Below are 24033 nucleotides of genomic sequence, written 5' to 3'. Positions count from 1 at the left end.
GTTGATGTAGTCTACATGGACTCCAGTAAGGCTTTTGACAAGGTCCCACATGAGAGATTGATCAAGAAGGTCATGGGATTCAGGGCAACTTGGCACAAAATTGCCTTTGTGCCAGAAGGCAGAGGGTGATGGCCAAAGGTTGCTTTTGTGACTGGAACCCTGTGCCCAGTTGTGTTCTAGAACACAGAACATAGAAAAACTACAGCACCAACAGGCCCTTCGGCCCACAAGTTGCGCCGATCATATCCCTACCTACTAGGCTTACCTATAACCCTCAATCCTATTAAGTTCCATGTACTCATCCAGAAGTTTCTTAAAAGACCCCATCGAATTTGCCTCCACCACCACCGGCGGCAGCAGATTCCACTCACCCACCACCCTCTGAGTGAAAAACTTACCCCTGTCATCTCCTCTGTACCTACTCCCCAGCACCTTCAACCTGTGTCCTCTCATAATGACCATTTCAGCCCTGGGAAAAAGCCTCTGAGAATCCACCTGATCAATACCTCTCAACATTTTATACACCTCTATCAGGTCACCTCTCATCCTTCGTCTCTCCAAGGAGAGAAGATTGAGCCCTCTCAACCTATCTTCATAAGGCAACATCCTTGTAAATCTCCTCCTGCACCCTTTCAATGGCTTCCACATCCCTCCTGTAATGAGGCAACCAGAACCGAGCACAGTACTCCAAGTGGGGTCTTTATCTCCCGACTCCTGAACTCAATCCCTTGATTGATGAAGGCCAGTACACCATTCGCCTTCTTAACCACATCCTCTACCCGTGAGACCAATTTAAGAGTCCCATGGACCCAGACCTCAAGGTCCTTCTGATCCTCTACACTGCTTATAGGTGTTCTGTGGGGATCGGTGCTAGGTCTCTTGCTGTATGTGGTGTACATTAATGATCTAGTTGTGAATGTGAGGGAATGATCAGTAAGTTCACAAGAGGAAAGTCTGAATCAAGAAGCAAGAACCTTGTTGAGACAGTAAGAGGGGACATAGCTTTAAACTGAGGGGTGATAATTATAGGACGGATGTCAGAGGTAGATTCTTAAGGGGGGTGGAATGCCCTGCCTGCAGCATTCATTGTGGACTTGCCAACTTTCAGGGCATTCAAATGGTCAGTGGATAGGCATATGGATATTACTGGATTAGTTTAGGTTAGAGGGTCATTAGATTGGTTCCACTGGTTGGCGCAACATCGAGGGCCGAAGGGCCTGTACTGCGCTGTAATGTTCTATGTTCTAAATTCATTGAGTTACTTAATAAATGTTCCCTGGGTTAAAACATTAAATCGTCTCTTATTTCCTGAATGGTTAAAGTCTTAAAAAAAATATTGGTTAAGTGGGTTTGGAGCTTAAATATCCTCAAAAAATTCACACTGCCATGGAGAGGCAACCCTTGAAACAACAAGGGTAACCCTATTATAGAATGGAAGAGTGAGGGATGGATTCTGTCACAGACGAGCTGAAACGATCTCTGAATATCGGGGGTGGGGCGTTCCTGGTATTCCCAGGCCAGCAGTGCCATGTATATATCCACATGGCACAGTACCCCGCACTGCTGTGGAGCCATGGGCATAAAGTCCATTCATGAAATGTTCTCTTCAATGCTTCAGAATTTTGGAAGCTGGAGCCCCTCCATTGCCACAAGCACTCAGTTAGATACAGGAGCAGCGAGCTGACATGTGGAGAATGTTTGACACCTTCTTCAGCATTGAGCAGTTAATGACACTAATGGCAGAGAGTTGTATCGAATCGATGCTTGTTCTGCTCCAGCTGCTGCTTCGCTCTAACCATCACTGACACCATGGAAATGCTGAGACATTTTCAGGTGATGGTGATGGAAGTCACACAGAACCTTCATCATCATCAGCTCTCTGACTGAAAGATCATCTACGCAGCCATGCCCTTGACAGAGGTTATCCAGACATCGATGTTGATGACCCCACTGGCGCCTCCCTGATGAGGAAGACCAGCACGAGCATCTCTGCAGCACATGGAGACCAATCAGCTGGTGCTTCTATTAAATACTGAGCTATAAGGAAACATCAAATCAGCAGCAGGGAACAGGGAGCACTCTCAGTGATTGTGGTTTGTTGTTATGGTAGGTAACTGCTTCTGTGTACATCTTAAGGATGGAGAAGCCAATACTAATGTTATATTGTTGTTGCTCTCAGATTTGTGTGTTTCTTGCTTTGATCAGGTTTAAAGCAAAAGGGGACAGAAGATGTACACAATGAGCTGAATGGCCTCCTCCTGTAACTCTAGGAATCTAAGATGGGGAACAAGGTCAAGCTCTGTGTGCAGCGAGGCCACTGGACATCATCTAATTAAGATTGGTAACAATGGAAATACCCCGAGTTGTGTGTATCCTCAGAGTAATATGTCCCACAATCCATTGGGCAACTCAGGTGAAATCTGATAGATCACAGTGACCATCACATCCAAGCCAACCCGATTAGTGCTTTAAGGCAACTCTATCAACCTTAATGCAAAATCTGGGGCATCAACTAACACTGCAACTTCCTCCTCCTCCAAGGAGTGGGACCCCTTCTCCTCCTTTGAAGTCCACAACTCTCGGGATGGCCACATTGCAGGAAAAACAGCAGACCACCACAAGCTACGCCCTTGTGGGAGTGTACTAGAGGGCCCCACTGATTGGGCCAAGTACTAGGTCTAATTCTTCAAAGAACTGACGATGTAATCATTAGAGGTTCCTGTGATCATTGGTCGTTGTTGCAGGACTACATAAAGATATAAAATCCAATGGACATCCTTTATATTGGTAACTATCTGTCAATACCTGCTGTGGGTCCTGCACTTTCTGGAGGATGAAGGCAGCATGGCAGCTGCCAGGGTAATGTGCACACACCTGCATAAAACACTTGCTGCACTCACCAACTCCTAGTTGCACCCGGTGGTGAGCAGAAGCCCTTTCTATCAATGAATCACCTTGCTCCTGAGTGCTTTGATGGTGGGTGCAATCAGTGATCACCTGAATTAGCAGGAACCCAGAGACAGAGGGAAATCTCACTGTCCTCTATCTCCTCAGACAGACAGTCTCCTGTAGCACTGATTATTCAACATGTCCAGGTTACTTCATCAGCGGTACATTCGGTGCTAAAGACATCACTGTCATTGCCTCTCTGTGCTGTATTCCTCTCCTCTGCCTCCTCATATGCAACCATCTGCATCTGATACTCCAGATCTTACATCTTTGGCCCCATCTCAGAATAGATCACTTCCATTGCCAGCTCTCACTATGTTTGCTATCTTTGTCCATCATGGTCCCTGCACACTCACTATTCCCTCTCTGCCCTGCCACCACCCCCCTCCCTCCTCACACACCCCACCCCATCACCACCCACATTTACCCCAGCACTCACTATCCAATTATTCAGGAAACTCCATTCACACAATGGTAACCACGTGCCACTGTGTGTGGGCCTCTCTGATCCTTCCTCCTTTGATGCTACTTTAATATGGACTCCCTCAGTCACAAATGGTCCCCTCATGAGTCACTGTCTCTCCTGATGGATGTCTTTAAAAACCTGGTTCTTGTGCCTCCTTTCCAATAATAGCAAACTTCCCACCATGAGTTGTTAATGACCTCATTACATTATCAATTGCTCATCTGTCCTATTTGGGAAGGTTGCCAGGTCCCATTTCCCAATGCCAGTGCTGAAATTGCCTCATTCAGAAGCAGACACACACATGGCAGCGTGAATTTGCTGTCCAATCCACACAGGGCAATGTAGATTCAGGGCAATACCAGCGATGGTTCAGATCAATAAAATCTGCCTTTTAACAAAGAGTACTATTACAGAGCACACGTATGTAAAGTATGTTGTAAAGAAAGATTTGACTCACCAACTATTCCTCATATTTTACTAAAAATGTTAATTTTATTGGTGGTAAGGAAAAGCTTGAGTAAAGTGCCTCAGGAGTGTCTTCCATAAAAGCTCATGGTGCAGGGGATAACATATTAGTGTGGATTGAAGATTGACTCACCAACAGAGAGTTGGCATAAATGGGTATTTTTCTGGTTGCCAGGATGTGTTGAGTGGACTCCCCACTCACCTGACGAAGGAGCAGCGCTCCAAAAGCTAGTGCTGTTTGCTACCAAATAAACCTGTTGGACTTTAACCTGGTGTTGTGAGACTTCTTACTGAGTGGTGTGTCACAGGGATCAGTGCTGGGACCTCAAACGTTTACCATTTATATAAATGATTTGGGTGAAAGGACTGAAGATATGGCTATAGATTTTCCAATGACACAAAGATAGGTTGGACAGTAAATTATGAAAAGCACATGAGAAGGTCAGTTGATAGGTTAAGTAAGTGACCACACATCTGGCAGATGAAATACAATGTGGGTGAATGTGAATAATAAAAAATAAACTTCTGATCTAAACGATGAGAGATTGCAGAGCTCTGAGATGCAGAAGAATCTGGGTATCCCAGAGCATGAATCACACAAGGCTAATATACGGGAACGGCAAGTAGATAGGAAAGTTAACAAAATGTTGTTATTTATTGTGAGGGGAATTGATTATAAAAATGGGGAGGTTACACTTTGGTTGTACATGGCATCGGTGAGACCACATCCAGAATACTGTGTATAGTACTGGACTCCTTATTTAATAAAAGATGGAAGTGCTTTAGAAGCAGTTCAGAAGTTTTAGAATCATAGAAACCCTACAGTACAGAAAGAGGCCATTCGGCCCACCAAGTCTGCACTGACCACAATCCCACCCAAGCCCCATCCCCCCATATCTCTACATATTTTACCCACTAATCCCTCAAACCTACATATCTCAGGACACTGAGGGGCAATTTTTAGCATGGCCAATGAATCTAACCCACATATCTTTGGACAGTGGGAGGAAACTACAGCATCCGGAGGAAACCCACGTAGACATGAGGAGAACGTGCAAGTTCCACACAGACAGTGACCCGAGCTGGGAATCGAACCCAGGTCTCTGGAGCTGTGAAGCAGGAGTGCTAACCACTGTGCTACCATGCCGCCCAACTAATTGGTATAACTGGTATTACTCAACTAATACCAGGAGTGAGTGGGTTGTTTTGTGAGAAAGGATGGGAGAGGTTAGGCTTTTATCCACTAGAGTTTAGAAGAGTAAGAAGCGACTTGATCAAAACCTTTGCGATCCTGTGAAGAATTGTCAGGGTGGGTGTGGAGCAGAAGTTTCCTCTAGTGGGAGAACTTTGAACCAGGAATCACTTTAAAAATAAGGGGCCACTCATTGAAGACAAAGATAAGGAAGATGTTTTTCACTCAGAGGGCAGTGAGTCTCTGGAACTCTCTTCCACAAAAGACAGTGGAAACAGAATCTTTGACTATTTTAAGACTGAGTGAAATAGGTTCTTGATTAATAAGGGAGTGAAAAGTTATTAGGGATAAGTGGGAATGGGGTTTAAGTTACAATCAGATCAGCCATGGTCTTATGGAATGTCAGAGCAGGTTCAGGGACCAAACGGTCTTCACCTGCTCTTAATTTGTATGTTTATCTGTAAGTATTTGAGACTATCTCCACAGCAATTGGTGCAATGTCTATGAGTCCATACTTGGGAGAACGATATCCTGAGTGAGTGTCTATTTTTGGGTAAAAGATGTTAGAATGGTTCTATCACTGGACTAATAACCCAGAGGTCCAGCAAATATTCCTGAAGATGAGTTTAAATTCCATGATGGCAATTGGTGGAATTTAAATTCAATTAATAACTAATTCAATTAATCTATGTTCTATGTTCTAAGTCTTAAACAATCCCAGCGTGTCTGCCTCTACCACCCTGCTTGGCAGCGCATTCCAGACCTCCACCACCCTCTGTGTAAAATACATCCTTCTGACATCTGTGTTAATCCTTGCCCCCGTCGTGTTCGTCACCTCTGACCTGGGAAAAAGTTTCCCACTGTTCACCCTATCTATGCACTTCATAATTTTATACACCTCTATTAGGTCGCTCCTCATCCTCCGTCTTTCCAGGGAGAACAGCCCCAATTTACCCAATCTCTCCTCATAGCTAAGACCCTCCATACCAGGCAACATCCTGGTAAACCTTCTCTGCACTCTCTCCAAAGCCTCCATGTCCTTCAGGTAGTGTGGTGACCAGAACTGGACGCAGTATTCCAAATGCGGCCTAACCAACTAAGAACTCTTCCTTCACCTGACAAAGAGGGGAACCTCGAAAGCTCGTGAGTTTACTATCAAATAAATCAGTTGGGCCCAAACCTGGTGTTGTCAGACTTCTTACTGTATTTACCCCAGTCCAACGCCGGCATCTCCACATCACAATCCCCATGGACAGTGAGGACCCAAAGATCAAAGCTAAAGGCTATGCAATCTCATCCCTTGCTGCCCAAGGTATCCTAGGATGTATCCCAACTGGCCCAGGAAATTTACCAACCCTCAGGTTTTTCAAAATTGTTAATACTTCTTTCCTCAGAATATCTACCTCCTCCATCCTATCAGCCTGTATCACACTCTTATCCTCAAAAACATGGCCCCTCTCCTTAGTGAATTTTGCATATATTTCCATTTTCATCATTAATGTACTATCCAATTATTGATTTTCTACTCAAATCATAGAATCCCTACAGTGCAGGAGCAGGAAGTTCGGCCCATCAAGTCTGCACCGATAACAATCCCATCCAGACCATATCTCCATTGACCCCCCTATTTACCCTGCTAACCCCCCTGACATGAAAGGGAAATTTAACATGTCCAATCAACATAACCTGCACATCTTTGGAGTTTAGCAGGAAACCAGAGCACCTGGAGGAAACCCATGAAGACATGGGGAGAATTTGCAAACTCCACACAGTCATCCAAAACCAGAATTGAACCTGGGTCTCATAAGAACATAAGAAATAGGAGCAGGAGTAGGCTATCTAGCCCTTTGGGCCTGCCCCACCATTCAATAAGATCATGGCTGATCTGAAGTGGATCAGTTCCACTTTCCCACCCTCTCCCCATAACCCTTAATTCCCTTATCAATCAGGAATCTATCTACCTGTGACTTAAACATATTCAATGAGGTAGCCTCCACCGCTTCAATAGGCAGAGAATTCCAGAGATTCACTACCCTCTGAGAAAAGAAGTTCCTCCTCAACTCTGTTCTAAACTCACCCCATCCCCGCTCTCTTATTTTGAGGCTGTGCCCTCTAGTTCTGGTTTCCTTTCTAAGTGGAAAGTATCTCTCTACCTCTACCCTATCTAGTCCCTTCATTATTATATAAGTCTCGATAAGATCCCCCCTCAGCCTTCTAAACTCCAACAAGTACAGGCCCAATCTACTCAATCTCTCCTCATAAGCTAATCCCCTCATCTCCGGAATCAACCTGGTGAACCTTCTCTGTACTCCCTCCAAGGCCAATATATACTTTCACAAATAAGGGGACCAAAATTGTACACGGTACTCCATTTACAGCTTCACCAGTACCCTGTACAGTTGCAGCAAGACCTCCCTACTTTTATATTCTATCCCCCTCGCTATAAAGGCCAACATCCCATTCACCTTCTTGATCACCTGCTGCACCTGCAGACTGGGTTTTTGCGATTCATGCACAAGGACCCCCAGGTCCCTCTGCACCGTAGCATGCTGCAACTTTTCACCATTCAAATAATATTCCATCCTACTATTATTTCTTCCAAAGTGGATAACCTCACATTTGCCAATATTATACTCCATCTGCCAGGTCCTCGCTCACTCACTCAGCCAATCCAAATCTCTCTGCAGACTTTCCGCGTGCTCCACGCAATTTGCTTTTCCATTCTTCTTCGTGTCATCAGCAAACTTTGTTACCCTGCACTCAGCCCCTTCCTCCAGATTGTCTATGTAAATGATAAACAGTAAAGACCCCAGCACTGATCCCTGCGGCACGCCACTGGTCATCAACTGCCAACCAGAAAAGCACCCAACTATTCCAACTCTCTGCTTCCTGTTCGACAACCAATCCTCAATCCACGCTAACACTTTACCCCCAACTCCATGTACCCTAACCTTCTGCAGCAACCTTTTGTGAGGCTCCTTATCGAACGCCTCCTGGAAACCTGAAAACACCACATCCACTGGTTCCCCTCTGCCTACCGCACTGGTCACAACCCCATAGAATTCCAGTAAATTCGTCAAACACGACTTCCCCTTCATGAATCCATGCTGCATCTGATTGATCGAACCATTCTTTTCTAGGTGTCCCGCTATTTCTTCTTTTATGATGGATTCTAGCATTTTCTCAACTACAGACGTTAAGCTAACTGGCCTGTAGTTACACGCCTTTTGTCTACTACCTTTTTTAAACAGCAGCGTAACAGTAGCTGTTTCCCAATCCGCCGGCATTTCCCCAGGGTCCAGCGAATTTTGACACATCTGCTATTACTTCTTTCAGAACCCTGGGATGCATTCCATCCCGTCCCGGGGACTTTTCTACCTTCAGTCCCGTTAGTCTACCAAGCACTACCTCTCTAGTAACAGTAATTGTATTAAGGATCTCATCTCCTACAACCCTCTATCTTTAATATTTGGTAAGTTATTTGTGTCCTCCACTGTGAAGACCAACACAAAAAACTTATTTAAAGTCTCAGCCATTTCTTTGTTTCCCATTCTGTGAGGCCAGTCTATAAATTATTGTTACTTAGTCAGTTGTTTTCAATATTATAAACATAAATCTGTGGATAATTACGCATTTGCTGGATTTGTTTAATAAAAAGCATCCACGTGCAGAAGACGAGTTGGGTTTTAAACATACTTTTAATCTCAGTTAAAAGACAAGTTTAAACATTTATAAATGAAATAGGGAAAGGTTTGTTCCAATGAACACAGGAACTGTGATGATGTGAGGAAAGCAGATCGGCAAGAATCCTTCAAACGTGCTCAGAGAATCTGTGACCCAGGTTACGTTTGCTCAACAGGAACCAATGGGGAAGCAAAAAAAATGGGCAGCAAATCCTAAAAGAAGGAATGTCTTTATAGAACAATCCGAACCCTGAAGACTCAGTGAGACCACTGGAGGAAAAATATTAAATCTTTAAATACCACAGAAACTCCCTTATAAGTAGGCTTAGGGATTTTGGAGAAAATATTTAATCTGTGCTGTTATCAGATTATATGCGATTAGCTTTGAAACTAGTCCTTTCCTGTGGGATCTTATTCAATCTCCAATTCCTTGACTCTGTAGGATTATGGTGATTGTTTTGGGTAATTCAGAAAATCTTGAGCTTTGATTTTTTTTTCTCTGTTAAATTTTATTCTCATAAATCTTGGGAGTGGAAAATGCAGGATACAAGAATCCTGGGGAAGGGTGTAAATGTCTCAGAGTGGGATGGAGGTCACAGAAGCACTAGAGAGGGGCTGATGTTGCAATGGGGAGAAGTACAAATGGATTGGAGAGGGGTAAAGATTTTGGAGGTGTGAATACAGTTACAGGGAGCACTGGGAGAGTGGTTCTGGTGTTTGTGAGCCATGAAAAGGAAGTGTGAATGTAGCAGAATAATCTTTTCTAATAAATGGTAAAATTCCTTCAAGACAAGAGAAGCAAGTATGTAAGGTGATTACAGATAGCTCCAAGAAAAATAGAGTGGTAATAGTTGGAGATTTTAACTTTCCCAACATTGACTGGGACAGCCAGAGTATTAGAGGGTTGGATGGAGAGAAATTTGTTGAGTGTATTCAGGAGGAATTTCTCATTCAGTCTGTGGATGGCCCAACTAGAGAGGGAGGAAATTACAGGTTCCCTAGCAGATATATTTGAATCATCATTAGTCACAGGTGAGGTGCCTGAAGATTGGAGAGTGGCAAATGTTGTGCCTTTGTTTAAAAAGGGCTGCAGGGAAAAACCTGGGAACTACAGGCCAGTGAGCCTCACACCTGTGATGATTAGTTTATTGGAAGGTATTTTGAGAGATTGGGTCTCTAAATGCCTGTAGATCCTAAGACTCATTGCGGGCAGTCAGCATGGCTTCGTGAGTGGAAAATCATGTCTCACAAATTTGATTGAGTTTTTTGAAGAGGTAACCAAGAAGGTAGATGAGGGCAGTGCAGTTGATGTTGTCTACATGGATTTCAGCAAGGCTTTTGACAAGGTACCACATGGTAGGTTGTTACATAAAGTTAAACTACACGGGATCCAGGGCGAGGTATCTAAATGGATACAAAATTGGCTTCTAGACAGAAGCCAGAGGGTGATTATAAAGGGTTGCTTTTCAAACTGGAGGCCTGTGACCAGCGGTGTGCCTCAGGGACCGGTGCTGGGTCCACTGATATTTGTCATTTGTATTAATGATTTGGATGGGAAAATAGGAGACATGATTAATAATTTGCACAAAGATTGGTGGCATAGTGGATAGTGAAGAAGGTTACCTCAGACTGCAAAGGAATCTTGATCAATTGGGCCAGTGGGCTGATGATTAGCAGATGGAGTTTAATTTAGATAAATGCAAGGTCATGCATTTTGGTAGATTAAACCAGGCTGGGACTCACTCAATTAATGGTAGGGTTTGGGGGAGAGTTATGGAACAAAGGGATCTAGAGATACAGGTTCATAGCTCCTTGAAAGTGGAGTCAAGTGGACAGAGTGGTGAAGAAGGTATTCAGCATGCTTGGTTTCATTGATCAGAAGATTGAATATAGGAGTTAGGACATCTTGTTGAAGTTGTACAAGACATTGGTAAGGCCACACTTAGAATACTGGGTACAGTTCTGGTCACCCTATTATAGAAAGGATATTATTAAACTAGAATGAGTGCAGAAGAGATTTACTAGGATGCTACCAGTGCTTGATGAGTTGTAAGGAGAAGCTGGATAGACTGGGACTTCTTTTCTGGAGCATAGGAGGCTGAGGGGCAATAAAATAATCGTATTTTGATAATTCCTTGACGGTATGCTGAAGTTACAACATCCACATAAACCGTAACAAGTAACTTTAGATTATTACTTGGTTAAATGGATATAAAACTGACTTGGTTATAGAAGACAGAGAGTAGCGGTGGAAGGGTGTTTTCAGAATGGAGATCTGTAGCTAGTGGTGTTCTGCAGGGATCAGTGCTGGGACCTCTGTTGTTTGTATATATACATACATATATATATATGATCTGCAGGAAAATGTGGGTGGTCTGATTAGTGGAGTTGCTGATACTACTGAGGATTGTCAGAGGATACAACAGGATATAAATAGATTGGAGACTTGGGCATAGAAATGGCAAATGGATTTTAATCTGGACAAGTACGAAGTGGTATTTTGGAGGATCAAATTTAGGTGTGAATTGTACTGTAAATGGCAGAACCGTTAGGAACATTAACATACAGAGGGGCCTGGGCGTGCAGGTCCACAGTTCCCTAAAAGTGGTAACATAGGTCATCAAGTGACTAAGAAGGCAAATGGTATGCTTGCTTTCAACAACTGGGGCATTGAGTACAAGATTTGGGAAATCAATTCACAGCTATATAAAGCATTAGTTAGGCTGCATTGGGACTATTGAGTGCAGTTCTGGTCACCACACTATCAAAAGGATGTGAAGTGTTGGAGAGAGTGTGATGAAGGTTCATCAGGATGTTGCCTGATCTGGAGGGTGTTGGCTCTGAGGAGACCATGAATAAACTAGGATTGTTTTCACTGGCAAGATAGAGGCTGAGAGGAGACCTGATAGAGGGCTACAAAATTATAAAAGGCATAGACAGGGTGGATTGTCAGAGGCTTTTTCCCAGGGTGGAAGTATCAGTTACAAGGGACACAGGTTCAAGGTGAGAGGGCGAAAGTTTAAGGGAGAAGTGTGGGGGAAGCTTGGTGTCTGGAACATTCTGTTGGAGGATGTTCCGGAGCGGGCGAGGAATTCTCCATTGGCCACAGGCGGGATTTTACAAGCCTGGCTCCAGTGGGGTCGGAAAATCCTAGCCATGGAATGCTAAATAACATTCCTGGGAACTGACAGGTAATTCAAAATGCTGGCACTGGGGAGGCTTATCTTAATGAGAACATAAGGTAGAAGGGTGCAAACAGATCCCTGGGATGAAACATGGTAACAGGTCAAATTTCTCACAAATTAGCTTTCATTTAGGTGGGACTGTTGTCAGCGCAGACTCAATGGGCTGAATGGCCTCCTTCTGCACTGTAGGGATTTTATGATTCTATGAATCTCTGATTTGGCCTCACTTCATTACCAAGGTGTTTGATTATAATATTTGTAGTCACATATCATCGTGCAATATGATAACAAACAGAACCTTAGCACATTTCATTCAATAAATGTTCATCAGTATTATTGCTCTCAAAAGTTTCATTGCCTCAAAGACAAACAAGTTGCAAGTGGAGATTTTGATCATGCCATACAAGTTTTTTTTAAATGCTAGGCTGCGAGGAAATTTGCAATGTTTAATATCGCACTTACCAAGAATGTGATGTTTTATATTGTACTTACCAAATATTATTAAGAAACATTGAATGATATTATGATCATACAACCAGAAAAAAAAATTCTAAAATGCACCAATCATTGCTGAAAAATTAAGAATATGTTCTGCATAATTTCAGTGTTTTCATTAATTTATGATCTACAGTCAGTGGACATGAATCTTAGAACATAGAACATAGAACATTACAGCGCGGAACAGGCCCTTCGGCCCACAATGTTGCGCCGACCAGTCTTATTTTTTAAAAAAAAAACATTGACCCACTAATCTAAACCAATCCCTTTTCGTCCATAAACCTATCCACCAATCTCTTAAACGCCCCCAAACTAGGCGCATTTACAACTGCAGCAGGCAGGGCATTCCAGTCCCTCACCACCCTCTGGGTAAAGAACCTGCCCCTGACATCCGTCCTATAACTACCCTCCCTTAATTTAAAGCCATGCCCCCTCGTGCTAGATTTCTCCATCCGAGGAAACAGGCTATCACCATCCACCCTATCTAAACCTCTAATCATCTTATATGTTTCTATAAGATCCCCTCTTAGCCGCCTTCTTTCCAGTGAAAACAACCCCAAATCCCTCAGTCTCTCCTCATAGGACCTCCCCTGCATACCAGGCAACATCCTGGTAAACCTCCTCTGCACCCTCTCCAAAGCCTCCACATCCTTCCTGTAATGTGGGGACCAGAACTGCACACAGTACTCCAAGTGCGGCCGCACCAGAGTTGTGTACAGTTGCAACATGACGCTGCGACTCCTAAATTCAATCCCCCTACCAATAAACGCCAAGACACCGTACGCCTTCTTAACAACCTTATCTACTTGATTCCCAACTTTCAGGGATCTATGTACACATACACCTAGATCCCCCTGCTCCTCCACTCTATTCAAAGTCCTCCCGTTAGCCCTATACTCAACACATCTGTTATTCCTACCGAAATGGATTACCTCACACTTCTCCGCATTAAACTCCATCCGCCACCTCGCGGCCCAGCTCTGCAACCTGTCCAAGTCACCCTGCAAACTTCGACACCCTTCCTCACAATCTACCACACCTCCGACTTTGGTGTCATCAGCAAACTTACTAATCCACCCAACTATACCCTCATCCAGATCATTAATAAAGATTACAAACAGCAGTGGCCCCAAAACAGATCCCTGAGGCACACCACTCGTAACCGAACTCCATGATGAATAATTACCATCAACCACCACCCTCTGTCTCCTATCTGCTAACCAATTCCTGATCCAAGTACCTAAATTACCACCAATCCCATACATCTGCATTTTCTGCAGAAGCATACCATGGTGAACCTTATCAAACGCCTTACTAAAATCCATATATACCACATCTACTGCCTTACCCCTATCCACCTCTTTGGTCACCTTCTCAAAGAACTCAATAAGGTTAATAAGGCACGACCTTCCCGCTACAAAACCATGCTGACTATCTCTAATCAATTCATTACTCTCCAAATAACTATAAATCCTATCCCTAATAATTCTTTCTAAAACCTTGCCCACTACAGAAGTAAGACTCACTGGTCTGTAATTCCCAGGGAAGTCTCTGCTCCCCTTCTTAAACAATGGGACAACATTCGCTGTCCTCCAATCTTCCGGTACTATACCAGAGACCAACGACGACCTGAAGATCAGAGCCAGTGGCTCTGCAATCACCTCTCTTGCCTCCCATAGAATCCTAGGGTAAATCCCGTCCGGACCAGGGGACTTATCTATTTTCAACCCATCTAGAATATCCAACACATCCTCTGTATCAACTACAATACTTTCTATTTTACACCCCTTCACCCCAGTGACCTCAGCTACATTCATATCGTCCTGCGTGAACACCGAAGAGAAATAATGGTTCAATGCCTCTCCAATCTCTTCCGGTTCCACACACAACTTCCCCCTACTGTCTGTAACTGGCCCTAATCTTGCCCTAACCAACCTTCTGTTCTTGACATACCTATAGAACGCCTTAGGATTCTCCTTAATCATATCAGCCAAAGTCATCTCATGCCCTCTTCTAGCCCTTCTTAACTCCCTCTTCAACTCCCTCCTAGCCAATCTAAAGCTTTCTACTGCACTACCCGAGCCCTCAAGCCTCATCCGAACATAAGCCTCCTTCTTCTTCCTAACCAACAAATCAACTTTTTTTGTGCACCACGGTTCCCTAGCCCTACCAATTCCTCCTTGCCTGACAGGGACATACCTATCACAGACCCACAGTAGCTGCTCCTTGAAAAAACTCCACATTTCAGACGTTCCCAGTCCCTGTAATCTCCTAGTCCAATCAATGCTTCCTAATTCTCTCCTAATGGCCTCATAATTACCCTTTCCCCAGCTAAAACTACTGACCCGAGGTTCATGCCTATCCCTTTCCATCACTAAGGTGAACGTAACCGAATTGTGGTCACTATCACCAAAAAGCACACCAACTTCCAAGTCTAGCACCTGGTCCGGCTCATTTCCCAGCACCAAGTCCAATATAGCCTCACCTCTAGTTGGCCTATCTACATATTGAGTCAAAAAACCTTCCTGCACACTCTGAACAAAAACTGACCCCTCTAACGAGCTAGAGCTATAGCAATTCCAATCAATGTTAGTAAAGTTAAAATCCCCCATAACAATTACCCTATTACTTTCACTCCTAACCAGGATCGTCTCTGCAATCCTTTCCTCAACCTCTCTAGAACTTTTTGGAGGTCTATAAAAGACTCCCAACAGGGTGACCTCTCCTCTCCTATTTCTAATTTCTGCCCATACTACCTCAACAGACAAGTCCTCATTAAACTTCCTCTCTGACACTGTGATATAGTCCTTGACCAATAATGCTACTCCACCCCCCCTTCTACCTCCTTCTCTACTCCGACTAAAGCACTTGTACCCCGGCACCTGCAACATCCATTCCTGACCCTGCTCTATCCACGTCTCTGAAATGGCCACAACATCAAAGTCCCAGGTACTGGTCCACGCTGCAAGTTCATCCACTTTATTGCGAATACTCCTCGCGTTAAAGTATATACATTTCAAACCTCGCTCCGCCCCACCCCCACAATGCCGTGCAATGCCATCCCCTTCTATGCCCCCCTCACTTTCACCCCCTCTACCCAGGATCCCACCCCCCCTCTGAATCAGTTTAAACCACTCCGCATAGCCTTCACAAATTTACCCCCCAGGATATTTGTTCCCCTCTGGTTCAGATGTATACCATCACTCTTATAGAGATCCCATCTTCCCCAGAATGAGCCCCAATTGCTCAAGTAATTAAACCCCTCCCTCCTGCACCATCCCCTCAGCCACAAGTTCAAACTTTCCCTCTCCCTATTCCTCTCTAAACTATCCCGTGGCACAGGCAAGAGTCCAGAGATAACCACTCTGTTTGACTTGGCCTTTAGTTTCCATCCCAACTCCATGAAACTCTGCTTAATATCCCCTTCCCTTAGCCTCCCTATGTCATGTGTCCCCACATGAATTATAACTTGGGGTTGATCACCCTCTCCCCTAAGAGTCTTGAATATCCTCTCTGACACATCCCGGACCCCAGCCCCTGGTAGGCAACACACCAGCCCTGAATCCCTACCCTTACTACCAACTCTCCTATCCATCCCTTTAACTGTAGAGTCCCCAATCACGAGGCCCAATCTCTTACATCCCCTAGACACCTGAGCTTCTGATTATATAATTTCAATAAACTGCTTTGAGTATCATAATAAATTTCAATTATTATGGCTATCATCAACAAGTTGGGCTGAAGGGCCTGTTTCTGTGCTGTATATCTCAGCAATGAATAGTGCTGAGATATACAGCATCTATTAAATTGTTATTATTTATTATCTCGATGTTATTACGTTGTACAGTGGTGGTAGCATCAGACAGTACCGACTAATGTCATCAACAGTGACACGCAAAAAGGGCAAAAATGATTAGCATAAAGAGACATTTTACAAGTTCCAAGATAAGGGCATCATGCAAAACAGTGCAAGAGGAACTGGTCTAAACTTTGAATATAAACTTAAAGCTGTCTCGCTGTGAGAACGGTAATCAAAGAAATAGTTATGACAAATCCAAAAATGTGAATTAAAATGTCAAATTCACAGCTTTTCATTCGTAAAAATAACATCATTTTTATTATTTAGAAATGTAATAATTTCCTACCTGCGTTAAATGCGGCATTGGATTAAATCCACAGAGATTACATACGACAGCCTTGCATTCTGTACATGTGTTGAAGTTCGGAGGGGCATTGGAGCCAACATTCAGAGCAGTTTTACAAAGAGGACAAGTAGTTGGAGCAGCACCTTCAGTTTCCAAAGGTTTAGTTACCTTCTTGACCATTTCTGCCCCTTGTTTGGTTTCTTTCACCAGACCTTTGTTTATGGCTGCAGTATCTGCCATGCCTTGTGCTGGCACAGCGGCTTTCTGTTTGATTGTTTCTGCTGCTGGAGGTTTGCCTTCTCTTTTACCAATGTCACGTTTAGGAGATTGCTGAACACTCGCCTTGGAACTTGTCTGAGCTGCAGTTGGAGGGACAGCAGAAGCTGGCTTTGCAGCAGGTCCTTGTTGCTGTGTTCCTGATGACATCAGCGTTGAAGCTTGGCTAAACAAAGATGCCCCAAATCCAAAGAGTTTTCCAGTGACAGTCTCTTGAGGAGTTGATGGCTGAAATGGAGGCGGTTGAGAAGTGCCACCCAAGTTTAGGCTGAAACGTCTCGACTGTTCTGGAGGCTTTGGAGCTTTCTGAGTGTCTGGTGGGATTTGTGATGGTTTCGGAGCTGCTTTTGCCTGCTCTTCCTTTGGGTGGCCAGTCTTGGGTTCCACTTTCAAAGCAGATTGCTTGATCAACTCAGGAGCAGTGCCACTGACAGGCTGCTTTCCCTGCGGTGGCTTCTCTCCTGGTACTGGCTTCTGTAGCTGTGCTGGCTGCTTTTGTTCAGCTGCATCCTGTTTTTGACTCTTTAACCCAGGTTCAGGCTCTGTCGCTGGGCCACTATCTCCCTTTTTTTGCAGCTGCGGTTGTGTTGTAGGATCAGACACCTCCTCTTTCTTAATCGGCTGTTGTGTCTGTGTAGCTGGCTTTGTTTGCTCTGTTTTCTTAGTTTGTTCAGAGCCCTTTTGCTGAGCATCTGGCTGGACCTGGGCTCCTGGGGGTATACTCTCTGGTATTTGAGTAGTGGAAATGACTGGTTGTGGGGGCTTGTTCTGATCTTGTTGGTTCTTTAGATCCACTGGCTGCTGAGATGGTTTGCCTGGCTCTGGTTTCTGGGCTGCTGGCTGTCTTGCCTGCTGTTCTTGAGGCCCATGTGGTGGTTGCTTGGCCTTCAGTGGGGGAGAGGCAGCCATTGATTGCTGCTTGGTTAGCTTCCTGGATCCACTTTGTGATAACGGCTTGGCTTGTTCAGCTTTCTGAGCCGGCTGCTGAGCTGGAGCCTGTTTGGCTGTTTGCGTGACAGAGGGGGCTCCTCCAGGCTGCTTGCGCTGAGGTTGTGGTTTGGAACCAGGAGCTGAGGCCATGTCCATGCCCAGGGCTCTCTGCATCTGACAGTTTAAACAAAGCCATTCTTTGACCTGTAAATAATGTGAATAAAAACGTAATAACAATGAAAAACTATCAACATTGAGAGAGATCTGTTAATAGTTAACCAACTATTTAAATTAATATACATCATTATTTGTTTTGCTGAGATGTACACTGATCATTTCAATAAAATCAACTTTATTTCCTCATTAAGAATTTCTCAACAGCAGGCAGTGCATTCCACACTCCCATCACTCTGAGTAAAGAATCTACCTCAAACATCCCTCCGATATCTCCCACCATGAACCTTATAGTTATGCCCTACACCTAGTTAAGACCTGAGGCTGATAGGATGGAGGAGGCAGATGTTCTGATGGAAGATGTATTAGCAATTTTGAGAAACCTGAAGGTCAATAAGTCCCCTGGGTCAGACGGGATACATCTTTGGATACTTTGGGAGGCAAGAGATGAAATTGTGGAGCCTTTAGCTTTGATTTTTGAGTCTTCATTGTCCACAGGTATAGTGCCAGAGGACTGGAGAGTGGCAAATGTTGTTCCTCTATTCAAGAAAGGAAATAGGAATGACCCTGGTAATTATACACCAGTTAATCTTACTTCAGTGGTTGGTAAGTTAATGGAAAGGGTCCTGAGAGATAGGATTTATGGCCATTTGGAAAGATGCAGCTTTATCCGGGATAATCTTGCCTCACAAATTTGATTAAATTCTTTGAAGAAGTAACAAAGTGTGTAGACAAAGGTAGAGCAGATGGTAGAAGTAGAGTACATGGATTTTAGTAAGGTGTTTGATAAGGTTCCCCATGGTAGGTTCATGAAGAAAGTAAGGAGGTGTGGGACAGAAGGAAATTTGGCTGATTGGATAAGTAACTGGCTGTCTCATAGAAGACAGAGGGTGGTGGTGGAGGGAAAATTTTCAGACTGGAGGCCAGTTACCAGCGGTGTATCACAGGGATCAGTGCTGGGTCCTCTGCTTCTGTGATTTTTATCAATGACTTGGAAGAGGGGGCTAAGGGGTGGGTTAGTAAATTTGCTGATGACACCAAGGTTGGTGGAGTAGTGGATGAGCTGGAGGGCTCTTGTGGGTTGCAAAGAGACATTGATAAGATGCAGAGTTGGGCCAAAAAGTGGTAGATGGAGCTTAACCCTGATAAGTGTGAGGTGATTCATTTTGGTAGGACAAATTTGAATGAGAATTAAAGGGTCAACGGCAGGGTTCTGAGGAATGTGAAGGAACAGGGAGATCTTGAGGTTCATATCCACAGACCTCTGAAGGTTGCCTCTCAAGTTGGGAGATAATGCTGCAGCTTTATAAGACCCTGGTCAGACCCCACTTGGAGTACTGTGCTCAGTTCTGGTCGTCTCATTACAAGAAGGATGTGGAAGCTATTGAGAGGGTGCAGAGGGGGTTTACAAGAATGTTGCCTGGATTGGGGAGCATGCCTTACGAGGATAGGTTGAGAGAGCTCGGTCTTTTCTCCTTAGAGAAACAAAGGATGAGAGGTGACCTAATAGAGGTGTATAAGATGTTGAGAGGTATTGATCGGGTGGATTCTCAGAGGCTTTTTCCCAGGGCTGAAATGGCTGCCACAAGAGGACACAGGTTTAAGGTGCTGGGGAGTAGGTACAGAGGAGATGTCAGGGGTAAGTTTTTCACTCAGAGGGTGGTGGGTGAGTGGAATCAGCTGCCGGCAACGGTGGTGGAGGCGGATTCGATAGGGTCTTTTAAGAAACTTTTGGATGAGTACATGGGACTTTGTAAGATAGAGGGTTATAGGTAAGCCTAGTAGATAGGGATATGTTCAGCGCAACTTGTGGGCTGAAGGGCCTGTTTGTGCTGTAGTTTTTCTATGTTCTATGTTCTAAATGGATAGAGCTGTGAAGAAGGCTTATAGTGTGTTAGTGTTTATTAACAGTGGGTTTGGGTTTAAGAGTTGTGGGGTTATGCTGCAACTATACCGGATCTTGGTGAGACCACATTTGGAATATTCTGTGCAGTTCTGGTCGCCTCACTATAAAGCAGCATCGGAGAGAGTGCAGAGGAGATTTACCAGGATGCTGCCTGGTTTGGGGGGTAGGTCTTATGAGGAAAGGTTGAGGGAGCTGGGGCTTTTCTCTTTAGGGTGGAGGACGATGAGAGATGACTTACTAGAGGTTTATAAGGTGGTGGGGAGATAGAGTGGATGTTCAGAGACTATTTCCTCGGTGGATGTATCAGTTACTAGAGGGATCTTGGGGTCCGGGTCCACAGGACTCTTAAATCGGCCTCGCAGGTGGAGGATGTGGTCAAGAAGGCGTATGGTGTACTGGCCTTCATTAATCAAGGGATTGAGTTTAGGAATCGGGAGGTAATGCTGCAACTTTATAAGACCCTTGTCAGGCCTCACTTGGAGTACTGTGCGCAGTTCTGGTCGCCTCACTATAGGAAGGATGTAGAAGCTATTGAAAGGGTACAGAGGAGATTTACAAGGATGTTGCCTGGACTGGGAGGCATGCCTTATGAAGATAGGTTGAGGGAGCTGGGACTCTTCTCCCTGGAGAGACGAAGGTTGAGAGGCGACCTGATAGAGGTTTATAAAACGTTGAGAGGAATAGATAGGGTGGATTCTCAGAGGCTATTTGCCCGGGTTGAAATGGTCGCTATGAGAGACACAGATTTAAGGTGCGGGGAGGCAAGTACAGAAGTGATGTTAGGGGTAAGTTTTTCACTCAGAGGGTGCTGAGTGAATGGAATCGGCTGCCGTCAGTGGTGGTGGGGGCAAACTCGCTGGGGTCTTTTAAAAGACTTCTGGGACTTACTGGGATTGGGGGTTAGAGGAGGTTTACTAGGCTGATACCGGAGTTGAGGGGATTGAGCTATGAGGAGAGGCTGAATAAACTAGGCTTGTACTCGTTAGAGTTTAGAAGAATGAGGGGAGATCTCATTGAGACGTATAAGATGATGAATGGGATGGATAGGATAGAGGTGGAGAGACTCTTCCCGCTCAAAAAAGACAGTAGGACTAGGGGGCACAGCCTCAAGATAAAGGGGAGGCGGTTTAGAACGGAGTTGAGGAGGAACTTCTTCACTCAAAGGGTGGTGAATCTCTGGAATTCTCTGCCCGTTGAAGTGGTGGAGGCTGCCTCGCTAAATATTTTTAAGAAGCGGGTTGATGGGTTCTTGATAAGAGAGGGGATTAAGGGTTATGGGGAGAGGGCGGGAAAGTGGAACTGAGCCACAACAGATCAGCCATGATCTTATGGAATGGCGGGGCAGGCTCGAAGGGCTAGATGGCCTACTCCTGCTCCTATTTCTTATGTTCTTATGTTATAGATAGGTCTATGGATTGGTAGGTGTTGATGTGATCGGCGCAACTCGTGGGCCGAAGGGCCTGTTTGTGCTGTAGTGTTCTATGTTCTATGTTCTATAACTATAAGGTTCTTGGTGGGGGATATAGGAGAGATGTCTAAGGTAGATTCTTTACTCAGAGAGTGGTTGGGGTGTGGAATGCACTGCCTGCTGTGACAGTGGAGTCGGTCACTTTAGGAATTTTCAAACAGTTATTGGATAGGCACATGGAACACACCAGAATGATTGGGATAGCTTGATCTTGAGTTCAGACATAGCTCGGCACAACATTGAGGGCAGAAGAGCCTGTACTATGCTGCACTGTTCTATGTTCTAAATAAAATGACTAACCAAGACTGCTTAGAAGCTTTTGCCATATCTAAATAATATTGACTACCTGTTCCCAAACTAGAAACCCAAGTAAAGGAAATTAAACAAGGGTCAATGAAATTGAGCTTAAAAACCTTCCCTGTAGGTATACAAACATAAATAAACCATTGCTCCCAAATGGATAAGACCACAAGACAAAGGAGCAGAATTAGGCCACTCGGCCCATCAAGTCTGCTCCATCATTCAATCATAGCTGATATTTTTCTCATCCCCATTCTCCTGCCATTTCCCCAAAACCCTGATCCCCTTATCAATCAAGAACCTATCTATCTCTGTCTTAAAGAAAGTCAATGACCCGGCCTCCATAGCCTTCTGTGGCAAAGAGTTCCACAGATTCACCACTCTCTGGCTGAAGAAATTCCTTCTCATCTCTGTTTTAAAGGATTGTCCCTTTAGCCTGAGGTTGTGCCCTCTGGTTCTAGTTTTTTCCTACCTGTGGAAACATCCTTTCCATGGCCATTCTATTCAGGCATCACAGTGTCCTGTAAGTTTCAATAAGATCCCTCCTCATCCTTCTGAACTCACATGAGTACAGATGCAGAATCCTCAACCATTCCTCATATAACAAGTTCTTCATTCCAGGGATCATTCTTGAGAACCTCCTCTGGACCCTTTCCAAAGCCAACACATCCTTCCTTAGATATGGAGCTAAAATCTGCTCACAATACTCCAGATGATCTGACCAGAGCCTTATACAGCCTCAGAAGTACATCCCTGCTCTTGTATTCTAGCCCTCTCGACGTGAACGCTAACATTGCATTCGGCTTTCTAACTACCAATTGAAACTGACGTTAACCTTAAGAGAATCTTGAACAATGACTCCCAAGTCCCTTTGTGTTTCTGATTCCCAAAGCATTTCCCCATTTAGAAAATAGTCTATGCCCCCATTCCTCTTTCCAAAGTGCATAACCTCACACTTATCTACATAGTATTGCATCTGACACTTCTGTGTCCACTCTCCGAACCTGTCCAAGTCCTTCTGCAGCCCCCCTGCTTCCTCAGTACTACCTGTCCCTCTACATATCTTTGTATCCTCTGCAAACTTAGCAAACTGTTACTAAATAATTTTATTTTCTCATGTTCAAAAAGAATTTGAAAATGAAGAAATAAGAAAGATGAAAGGATGTTGGGACTTCTACAAGACTAAGGACAATACCATTTTCTAATCTAAAAGCAGACTGCCAACAAGTTAAGGCTGAGGAATGCGGTCTTGTTCTCAGTTTCTGCAAACTATAACTGGTCACTCAGGATCCTGGATATACCAAAGTGAGCAGGGAAATAAAACTTTCAAAAAGAGATGTTTTATGATTGTTTACACACCACTCCAAAAACAAATTTCAAAACTGTTGGAATGACAGACTTTCTCAGGAAGCTTTGTTTTCGTACAGAAAATGTTGGGGAAACTCAGCAGGTCTGGTAGCATCTATGGAGAGAGAACAGAGACTGTGGAGAGAGAAAGGAGGCCCTATTCTCTCCCGACAGATACCGTCAGACCTGCTGAGTTATCCCAGTATTTTCCATTTTAGTTCAGATTCCAGCATCTGCAGTATTTTATCTTTATCTGTGTTATCCTATCCTGGAATGCCTCTAAAGAGGGATTATATATGACCACCATGCTCTGTCAGACTCACACATACACAGATAAACTAGGAAGCCTGAGTGCAGACAAATACACAATTTAAAATAGAAAATTCTTGGTTTGCTTTTCTTCTTGCAGATGGAAGAGATGTTTTCCTCCTTCAAATTATTTCCTAATTATTTGTGGCTATTTGTGAGTTTCAGTAAAGTTATATTTTCAGCCACTGTATTTGTGAGAATGATCTTAAGAGATGCAGAATAGTTCAGCACTTCCCTCCTGTAATTACAAATGGTAGTATTCTCATAGGATTTTCTTGGCTTTCCATATATTAGCATTCTGATTGCCTTATAAAATATTATAAAACCAAATTACTTTGCAAAGAGAGAAACTGAAAGCTGATGAACATACGTCACATGGACTCTCAAGCTACATCTCAAAATGCAGCTGAAAAGAACTAATTGAAATAACAACTTGTCTTTATGTTGCATATTTAATGTACTAAAACATCCCAAGGTGTTTCATAGCAGTGTCACCAAACAACATTCAACATAAGTCACAAAAGGAGAAGATACAACAGGTTGCGTCTTAACTGCCCCAGTTCAAGGGCAATCAGGGATGGGCAACAATTGCTGGCCTTGTCCACAATGCCCACATCTCATGAAAGGATAAATAACAAAAAGACCATCCGTAAAAGGCGAGAGAGATAGAGATGCAGAGAGGTTTCAAAACTGGAACAGTAATTAAGAGTCAAGTGCAGCCTCTATTCATTCTAGTTCTA

General features: G+C 44.1%; 1 protein-coding gene across 6 annotated transcripts in view; it reads right to left on the bottom strand.

The window, feature by feature from the left end:
* LOC145355536 (protein piccolo-like) overlaps nt 1-24033 on the bottom strand; it is a 480857-nt gene that overhangs the window by 439272 nt on the left and 17552 nt on the right. For all 6 annotated transcript variants that reach the window (XR_013889002.1, XM_080207784.1, XM_080207785.1 and 3 more), the window contains exon 2: nt 16584-17993. Coding sequence is in view for 5 of the 6 variants with exons in the window: in XM_080207784.1 (XP_080063910.1) it covers nt 16584-17993 (1410 nt within the window). In the remaining variant the exon portion in view is untranslated. The remainder of the gene's footprint in view (nt 1-16583; nt 17994-24033) is intronic.

This window comes from Carcharhinus amblyrhynchos, chromosome 19 (genome assembly GCF_965287045.1).
Source record: "Carcharhinus amblyrhynchos chromosome 19, sCarAmb.v2.hapA, whole genome shotgun sequence".
NCBI lineage: Eukaryota > Metazoa > Chordata > Chondrichthyes > Carcharhiniformes > Carcharhinidae > Carcharhinus > Carcharhinus amblyrhynchos.
The sequence above is the reverse complement of the archived record's forward strand: the minus strand, read 5'-3'. Positions and strand labels throughout refer to the sequence as shown.